The sequence below is a fragment of the Lupinus angustifolius genome, chromosome LG06 (assembly GCF_001865875.1).
Source record: "Lupinus angustifolius cultivar Tanjil chromosome LG06, LupAngTanjil_v1.0, whole genome shotgun sequence".
NCBI classification, from domain to species: Eukaryota; Viridiplantae; Streptophyta; class Magnoliopsida; order Fabales; family Fabaceae; genus Lupinus; species Lupinus angustifolius.
The window spans coordinates 11,249,431-11,259,680 of NC_032014.1; the positions used below are offsets into that span (position 1 = coordinate 11,249,431).

A 10,250-nucleotide genomic window follows, 5' to 3' on the forward strand; every position below is an offset into this window, starting at 1 on the left:
AAAGCCAAAACCAAACACAGAATCAAACCACCCATAACTCCCCTCATCCAAACAATAACATACACCAACCCAGACAAGGGTACACTCATTATCCCAGAAACAATAACTATAACCAACAAGAAAGGAGAGCACCCGTATTTGACCAGATCCTGATAACCTATACAGAGCTTTTCGCATATCTACTAGGGCAGTGGATGATCACACCAGTCCCTGGAAGAGTCTACGAGAATCCTGAGCCATGGCACAATGAAAACGTCAACTGCGCTTACCATTCTGGAGCTGTAGGGCATCTGGTAGAAGACTGCAGGGCCTTTAAGTACAGAGTTCAGGACCTCATCAACGCCAAGCGGATAGATTTTTGGGAGACTAGACCCAACATAACTGGAAATCCTCTACCAAACCATGGAAATCAAGGAGTGAATGCTCTTCTGGAGGAGAGCAAGGTTGTAATTGTGGGCAAAGTTGATGATGTGAAGATGCCCATGAGCTTCATTTTCCAAGAGATGTGCAGACAAGGTTTGGTGGAGGTTGTTGACCAAGAGTCAGATAACAGTGACATAAAGAGTTGTGAGATGCATGGCCGTGTGGGCCACAGTTTGGAGGATTGCAAGGAGTTCAAGTTGCTTCTTCGAAAAATGATGGAATTGAAATTAATTGCCATAAGCGAAAAAACACAAGGCCATGGGATTAATGTCTTAGAGAAGCACCAGAAGTAGATACCTGTATTCATACGCACGTATGAACCTGTGATAAATCCACCTGGAGGAGTTCAGACATACTTCAATCAGCACCAATGGGAACCATTCATTCGACAAATGGAACCCGTGATAGCGAGGGAGCAGACTCCATTCCCGTATGAATCAGATAAGGCAGTGCCTTGGATTTACGAAGAGGGACCAATGGGGAATCCTTCTATAGTTACCAACATTGCAGGAAGTAGCAGAATCACAAGGTCGGGACGTATCTATGTTCCGCCAGAGATAGAAAGGGGTCCATCTGGGGCCACTAAGGATAAAAACAAAGAAAAAGTGCCAGAACCCACGGAAGAGGAAGTTGAGGTAGCCTTACCCGAAGGAGTGTCAAATGAAGAGGCTTGTGAGTTTCTGAGGTTCATCAAGCAAAGTGAATACAAGGTAGTGGACCAGCTTAATAAGACTCCAGCTAGAATATCTTTGTTGTCCTTATTAATGAGCTCTGAGGCTCACAGGAAAAAAAACACGAGGCCATGGGATTAATGTCTTAGAGAAGCACCAGAAGGAGATACCTGTATTCATACGCACGTACGAACCTGTGATAAATCCACCTGGAGGAGTTCAGACATACTTCAATCAGCACCAATGGGAACCATTCATTCGACAAATGGAACCCGTGATAGCGAGGGAGCAGACTCCATTCCCGTATGAATCAGATAAGGCAGTGCCTTGGATTTACGAAGAGGGACCAATGGGGAATCCTTCTATAGTTACCAACATTGCAGGAAGTAGCAGAATCACAAGGTCGGGACGTATCTATGTTCCGCCAGAGATAGAAAGGGGTCCATCTGGGGCCACTAAGGATAAAAAAAAAGAAAAAGTGCCAGAACCTACGGAAGAGGAAGTTGAGGTAGCCTTACCCGAAGGAGTGTCAAAAGAAGAGGCTTTTGAGTTTCTGAGGTTCATCAAGCAAAGTGAATACAAGGTAGTGGACCAGCTTAATAAGACTCCAGCTAGAATATCTTTGTTGTCCTTATTAATGAGCTCTGAGGCTCATAGGAATATGCTGCTAAAAGTATTGAACCAGGCTCACGTCAACCACGACATTACAATTGACAAATTTGGGGGGATAGTCAACAACATTGTAGCGGACAATTACATATCCTTTTGTGACCAAGAGATACCTCCTGAGGGCACCAGACATGTTCGCCCCCTGCATATCTCAGTAATGTGTAATGACTGTGTGATTGGTAAAGTCCTCCTAGACAATGGGTCGTCTCTGAATGTAATGACGAAGAACACTTTCTCCAGATTGCTAGTAGACGCCTCCTGCTTGAGGGCCATCTCAATGATTGTTAAAGGTTTTGATGGGTCCCGTAGAGATGTGATAGGGGAGATGGAGTTACTGATCAAGATAGGACCATGCATATTTAACATTTTGTTTCATGTAATGAATATCAATCCCACGTATAGCTGCTTGTTGGGACGTCCATGGATTCACTCTTCAGGAGCAATACCATCTACCCTACATCAAAAGGTAAAGTTTATAGTTGATGGAAGGTTGATAACAGTTTCGGGGGAAGAAGATGTGATGGTATCCCAGCCATTTGACACCCGCTACGTCGAAGTGACTGAGGAGGCATTAGAGACATCATTCCAAGGTCTCGAGATTGCAGACACCACATTCACACCAAAGCTGAATCTTTATCTATTAGATGCTTCTCTCGTGGTGGCAAACATGATGTTCCGTGAAGGATATCGACCTAGCAGAGGATTGGGAACGTATGGACAAGGCTGCAAGGAAATCCTAATACCCAAAGCTAATAAAGGTCGATATGGCTTGGGGTATAGACCTACCCATGAAGACAAACTCCAAACTATAGGAGCAAGGAAAAGTGGTCGTGTGGCTCGGCTAGGGCATGTCAGAAATGAGGTTGTGGCAAAACTTCCAATACCGCACATCAGTCAAAGCTTTGATTAGCAGCAGTACAAGGATTTCAGGGATGGTGGCCATCATAGAAGAAGAAGGCGTGGAGGAAGAGTTTGGGTTCGTGTACATGTGTCCCCCCGGTACCCGCTTGAAGAATTGGAGGGAAGAAGCGCATGCATCAGTTTCACTAGAACCAAAGTAATAAATAAATGTAGTCTTCTAGCTATGCCCAAGGCTATTAGACATTTTTATATTTTTCAATAAGGGCTCATTTGTTTCAGTACTTTCAAAATTAATAAAGATCAATCTTTTTTATCATATCATTGCGTCTCTTTTGCATTTTTTATTCATTGCATGCTGAAAGAAAATCATTAAAAACAAAAAAGTCAATAAAATTAAAACCAAATTTATGGGGAGCTGACTCGGTCATCCCCATATTGCAGATCCAATAGTGACTCTGAAAGTGAGGGCCATGCTGGTGAGCCCTCCTCCAGATCTAACCAACCCATCAACCAAGTGGAAGATGACAGTGATGATGAATGGGAGGCTCCCCCAGAACTACTCAGACTGGTAGAGCAAGAAGCCAGAGAGATTCAACCACACCAAGAGCCTGTCGAACTCGTCAACTTGGGTTCTGAGGAAGATAAGAAGGAAGTGAAAGTAGGCACCATGATGGACGTTAAGGAACGAGAAAGGCTAGTCAAACTCTTACATGAATTCAAGGACGTCTTTGCTTGGTCATATGAGGAGATGCCGGGACTAGACCGAGGTATAGTAGAGCATAAATTACCACTAATACCCAAATCCAGGCCAGTGAAGCAGAAGCTACGAGGAATCAAGCCAGAGATCTCCTTACGGGTCAAGGAAGAAGTAGAGAAATGGTTGACATCTGGGTTTGTTAAGGTTGCTGAATACCCAGATTGGGTAGCCAATGTGGTAGCTGTGCCGAAGAAGGGAGGAAAACTTAGAATATGTGTTGACTACAGAGACCTCAACAAGGCTAGCCCAAAGGATGACTTTACGGTGCCGCATATAAATGTCTTAGTTGATAGCACTGCAGACCATGCTCTTTTCTCATTTATGGATGGGTATTCGGGGTATCATCAGATCAAAATGGTTCCAGAGGATGTGAGCAAAACTACATTTATCACTCCATGGGGTACCTTCTGCTACCAAGTTATGTCGTTCGGATTGAAGAATGCTATGGCTACATATCAGATAGCCATGGTGACACTCTTCCATGACATGATGCATAAGGAGATAGAAATCTACGTTGATGACATCATTTGCAAATCCAAGACAGAGGGAGAACATGTAGACAACTTGAGCCATTTATTTGAGAGACTGCGAAAGTATCACCTCAAGTTGAATCCAACCAAGTGCAGTTTCGGAGTGAAATCCGGACGGGTATTGGGTTTCATCGTCAGCCAGAAGGGTATTGAGGTAGATCCTGAGAAGGTGAAGGCCATCATCGAAATGCCAACTCCTCGAACAGAGAAAGAGGTCAGAGGATTCTTAGGGAGGCTAAATTACATTTCCCGGTTCATCTCGCAACTGACATCCACCTGTGAACCAATATTCAAACTCTTGAGGAAGAATCACGCAGTAAGGTGGAATGATGATTGTCAATCAGCGTTTGAAAAGATAAAGCAGTACTTGACCGAGCCTCCAGTGTTGATGCCTCCAATTCCAGGGCGGCCCTTGATTCTATATCTCACTGTACTTGATGAATCTATGGGATGCGTCTTGGGGCAGCGTGGTGATTGTGGAAGAAAGGAGCAAACAATCTATTATTTGAGCAAGAAATTCACAGCTTGCGAAATAAAATACTCATTGTTAGAACGTACATGTTGCACCCTAGTATGGGCCTCTCACTGTTTGAGACAATATATGTTGAGTCATACTACTTGGTTAGTGTCAAGAATGGATCCCGTCAAGTACATCTTAAAACCCATACTGACCAGAAGGATTTCTAGATGGCAGGTGTTGTTATCTGAATATGACACCATGTATGTGACGCAAAAGGCTGTGAAAGGAAGTTTTATTGCTGACTACTTGGCAGATCAACCCGTAGACAAGCTGGGGCAGATGAAGTATGAGTTTCCAGATGAGAACATCATGGCTTTATCTGATGAATCAAGAGAAGAAGAAAAGCGGACCCTAGTCTTTGATGGGGCCTCCAACGCATTCGGGCATGGAGTTGGTGCTGTGTTGGTATCTCCAGAAGGGAAGTTCCTTCCCTTTACTGCCAAACTATGCTTTGACTGTACCAATAACATAGCAGAATATGAGGCGTGCGCTTTGGGACTGAAGGCTGCTATTGATGCAAAAGCAAAGATCCTAGAAGTATTTGGAGACTCTGCCCTAATAATCCACTAGATAAAAGGAGAATGGGAAACTCGTGACAGCAAATTGGTGCCCTACAGAAATTACATCCAGAAGCTTAATAAACAGTTCGATCAAGTGAATTTTTATCATATCCCTAGAGAAGACAATAGGCTGGCAGATGCACTGGCAACCTTATCCTCAATGTTTCACGTGGGAGGGGACAGTTTGCTCCTGTTCGAAATAAAAGACAACACTGAACCAGCTTACTGTCATGCAATTGAAGAAGAGCCCGACGGCAAGCCATGGTACCACGACATAAGAACACTCAGACGACTAGCCATGGTATCCTCCGAATGCCTTAGAGACCGACAAAAGAACACTCAGACGACTAGCCACAAACTTCTTTTTGAGTGGGGATGTTGTTTACAAAAGGAATCACGATATGGTACTCCTCCGATGCTTGGAAGCCAAGGAAGCTCAGAAAATGGTGGAAGAGGTACATGATGGAACTTTTGGGACCCACGCGAATGGGCATGCTATGGCCAAGAAGATCATGAGAGCAGGGTACTTCTGGTTGACAATGGAAACTGATTGCTGCGACTATGTGAAGAAGTGCTACAAATGCCAGATATATGCGGACAACATCAATGCACCTCCAAACCCCTTGAATGTCTTAACGTCACCTTGGCCATTTTCCATGTGGGGAATGGACGTCATTGGACCCATAGAGCCGAAGGCCTCTAATGAACATCGATTCATCCTAGTTGCCATAGATTACTTCACTAAGTGGGTGGAAGCGAACTCTTATGCTAGCGTGACCCGAAAGGTAGTCCTCAGGTTCATAAAAAAAGATTTAATATGTCGATATGGGTTACCCGATCAGATCATTACCGACAACGCAACCAACCTGAACAACAAGATGATGACTGAGATGTGTGAAAATTTCAAAATAAAACATCACACATCTTCGCCTTACCGACCCAAGATGAATGGAGTCGTCGAAGCAGCTAATAAGAACATCAAGAAGATAGTCCAGAAGATGGTGGTAACTTACAAAGACTGGCATGAAATGCTGCCATTCGCGTTACACGGTTATCGTACTTCAGTCTGCACTTCCACGGGGGTTACTCCATACTCCCTGGTTTATGGTATGGAAGTTGTTCTTCCACTTGAGGTAGAGATCCCATCTCTAGGGGTTTTGGCAGAAGCAGGCCTAAATGAGTCAGAATGGGTTCAAGCTCGACAAGATCAATTGAATCTGATAGATGGCCGAAGACTAACTGCAATTTGCCACAGACAGTTGTATCAGAAGAGAAAGATGAAGGCATATTCAAAGAAGGTTCGGCCCCGCCAGTTCAGGGAAGGAGACTTGGTGCTGAAGAAGATCTTACCGATCCGAAAAGACAGCCGAGGAAAATGGACTCCAAACTACGAAGGCCCATATGCAGTCAAGAAAGCTTTTTCTGGTGGAGCCCTAATCCTAACTAACATGGATGGAGAAGATCTACGTCTCACCATAAATTTGGATGCAGTGAAGAAGTATTATGCATAAAGGGTCCTCCAAAAAACAAGAAAACTCGGAAGCCGAAGAATTGCCAAAAGCTGGGGCAAAATATTTTGAGACGTCTGCCAAGTGACACCAATCTTCTTTGAAGGAATCAATATCGAAATCAGATACTGGGGCAGATCGGAAAAAATCTATATTCTCAATCTGGGACAGTTATTGAAATTAGTTGTAAGATCTGGGTCAGGGCTCCTTGCTACAGCAGGCTTGTATGACTTTCATTTTCTTTAAAAAGCTAATGGAAAGCAAATAGATTTGGTTTTTATATATTACGATGTCTTTCAGTATGCAAGTCATTTTCCAATAAACGAATTTTTTTATGAAAAGATTGATCAAAGTTTTTAGTCCGTCCTGATGCATCGTGACTAAAACCATGAAAAAGGGGGTCACAAGCACGAACCTTGGCAAAAGAGATGCCCGAATGTCTTAGCAATTTTCAGCATGTCTAGCATTAAAGGGTGTTGCGGAGGTGTAACGTCGTCTTTCAATAAGCATAAGCAAACATACCTACATGACAAAATACTCATACTTTTCAAAGCATAATCATATTCATGCACAAACATTGACACTAATTTCAACAATACCTACAACTATTCATTGCAAACCATGCATGCAAATAAAGCATTGCTACATCCTATTTGCTTAGACAAAGTGCTCTAAGGCCATCTAAAGATTCCTCTAGCGACCACATGAACCTGAATTTTTTATGGCAGCATGGGTGCCTCAAAAAATCTCTGACTCCTTATGGCAATACAGGTGCCTCAATAAATCCCTAAATTTTCTATGGCAGCATGGGTGCCTCAACAAATCCCTAACTCCTTATGGCAATACGGGTGCCTCAACAAATCCCTAAATTTTCTAGGGCAGCATGGGTGCCTCAACAAATCCCTAACTCCTTATGGCAATACGGGTGCCTCAACAAATCCCTAAACTTTCTATGGCAACATGAGTGCCTCAACAAATCCCTAAATTTTATATGGCAATATGGGTGCCTCAACAAATCCCCGACCCCAAATTCGGCACCCTTTCAAAAGGACTTTTTCTGAGCCTTGACAAAATAGCGTTCATTTCTTTACTGGTTACTTACCATGATACCTCTCAAACCCCGGTTTATTTGATATCAGGTAAGCAACAAGTAAAGAGGGGCAATTGTGAACACCCATTTTCGTCCGGCCCAGGAAAAAGCCCAATCCATTTCCAAAATAATGAGTTTTTCATTTCTAGAAAATACAAATAAAGTCTAAGCACTAAAAACAATTTTTAAAAAATATTGTTTGGGCCACCATAGGCCCACGTGTCATATTCCAAAACAAAAAAAGAATATAAAAAAGTATGAGAAAAATATTTTTTTAAAGAAAACTAATTTTTGGAATTTTTTAGCATATCATGCCTAAAATCACAATTGAATGTCATAATAACTAATAATAATAAAAATGTTTATTTTATTTTATTTTCGGAATTCAAAAAAATAATAAAAATAAAAATAAAAAAAGGGGTTATTTATGGATTTTCGGATAAAACATAAAAATAAAGTAAAAAATATATATTTCAAAATCTCTAAGTTATTTAAAATTTGAATTCAAGATTTGAATTCAAATTTGAATTTCAAATTTCAGAGTTAATGGTGAATCAAATTAGGCTTATTAGGCTTATTGTGATTCCTAAATATCTGTATCAGATTTTATTGAGAATTAAAAAAGATAGGCAAATGTTGAGGGATTTTAATTTTGTTGTGTTTTTATTATAAATAGAGGTTTATGACAATAGTAGAGCGGGGCTTGTTTTACACAGTAAAAACACTGCCAAAATACCCTAAGGTTCCCCAAACCCTTGCCAAACACGTCCAAAAAGAGAAAGAAAATTGACTAGAGAAATATTCCCGTGCGCTTGTGTCCACCGTTGTCTTCGTGCACCCATCCCAGGATCGCATCACAACCATCCAAGCCACGAACTTTTTTTTGCATCACACGCTGACTTCGCTATAGCCAATCAGGCAGCGAAACGTTACCCAAGCTCACCAAAAATTGCCGCACTGGATACTCATCCCGTTTGCACACGGGATCCCCTGTAGGCGCATCCACGTAACCCGTTGTGCGCCCTTTCCTTCTTCCAGCCACGCTGCCCCACGTCAGCGGGTGCACTCTTCTTCTGTGCGCCCAGCAACACAGGATCAGGACCCTATCCCAGACGCCTGGATCCACCGCAAGCGGTCTCACGGTATAGCTGGTGTACCCTTCTCACTAGCGAGTAGGACACGGACACGTGTCCAGGCACTGCATTCCTCCATCTTCATCCAGTAACGCGGTGCCACGCGTCCTGGGCATCCCTAAGCGCTCATACGGGATCCAGGCCTTCACTGTGTAAAAAATATTTATTTTCTTGGCATCCAGGTGAGTTTGTATATTTTAATTCATCATTATTTGTTTGTTACAAGGCTGATATTAAATTAAAAAATTGATAAACTTGTATATGATGAAAGTGCACACTTTAGGTTTAATTAGCCTATAAAATAATAGTATTAACAACAAAAGAATTTTATGATAGGGAATAACCCATATTGTTTTTTTTTTTAAAGCAGACTGTTTTATTCATATTCATTTCTCTTTAAATAACGTTATTATTCCATATTCACATTTTTTAATAAGTAGAGAACAATCATTAGTAAAATCAATCAACTTAGCATAACATGTTACATACCATACAATGGGCACAACAATTTCTTTCATTTGTTATGGGTTACTTCATTAATCAAGTTGAGATGATTGTCTTGAAGATTTATAATTTTTTTCTCTTTTTCGTGTCTCTGATGTAAATAACGAAAATAAAAATGTGGAATTTTTATAAATAAGTACAAGGTTACTCAATATTTTATAGAACAATTATTATAAATTTTCTTAGACATGATGCGGTGTCGGACATATGGGCTGCACTTCATCTGCTTAACAATCACTATGACTAATCTACTAATGACAAAAAAAAAACCCTTTTTTATAAACAGTTAATATCTTAACTAACCCTTAATACAAAATGCGGTATCAGACGTATGGGCTGTACTTCACTTGTATTAGTAGGATTGTTAGTCGAGATCTAACACTTATATTTTCTAAAATCAATCCAACCAACAAACCTTTTTCTACTTAAAGATCTACGTAAGCCTTGATTCCCTTAATAGGGATACGTAGGACCAAAGTCAATCTTGTCAAGCACAACTATAAAATAATTTTTTTCATTCAAGTAATTAATCATTAAATAATTAATTTAATTAATAAAGTGGTGTTTCTTTATTTAATAGTAATAATAACAAATAAAAAAGTATAGCAATCCATGTAGTTTAGTATAGGGTACCGCTTAAGGCGGACGGGTGGGTGCTAATACCTTCCCTACCCTGTAACCGACTTCTGAACCTGGATATCAAAAATCTAAAAGCCCAAGGTAATTGGGCTAAGCAAGATTTTTCTACATTTTTTACTGTAAAAAATGTAGTGACGACTCGAGAGGTCGCGTAGACGAAAATCGGGGCGCGACATGCATGAATGCATTTGCCAAAACCATATATCGCTTATCACAATTCAGCTAGTAAAATTAATCCAAGCCTTTTTCATGTTGTTAGTGGAATTAATAACAGTAAAATCAACATAGACATTGTTCTTTAATGTTAAAGGTGAATGATCAGGAGCTGAGCATGGATGGTCGGAAGAGTATGTGGGAGAGCAAGAGACTTGGTTGGATGATCGTC

At 41.1% G+C, this 10,250-nt stretch overlaps 1 protein-coding gene across 1 annotated transcript in view; it reads left to right on the top strand.

Moving 5' to 3' along the window:
• Window positions 1–6,502, top strand: part of LOC109350450 — a 7,654-nt gene extending 1,152 nt beyond the window's left edge. Inside the window, 6 exon segments of the mRNA XM_019591686.1 lie at window positions 187–692; window positions 774–1,122; window positions 1,208–2,625; window positions 2,677–2,762; window positions 3,066–5,292; window positions 5,294–6,502. Coding sequence (XP_019447231.1) covers window positions 187–692; window positions 774–1,122; window positions 1,208–2,625; window positions 2,677–2,762; window positions 3,066–5,292; window positions 5,294–6,502 — 5,795 coding nt within the window.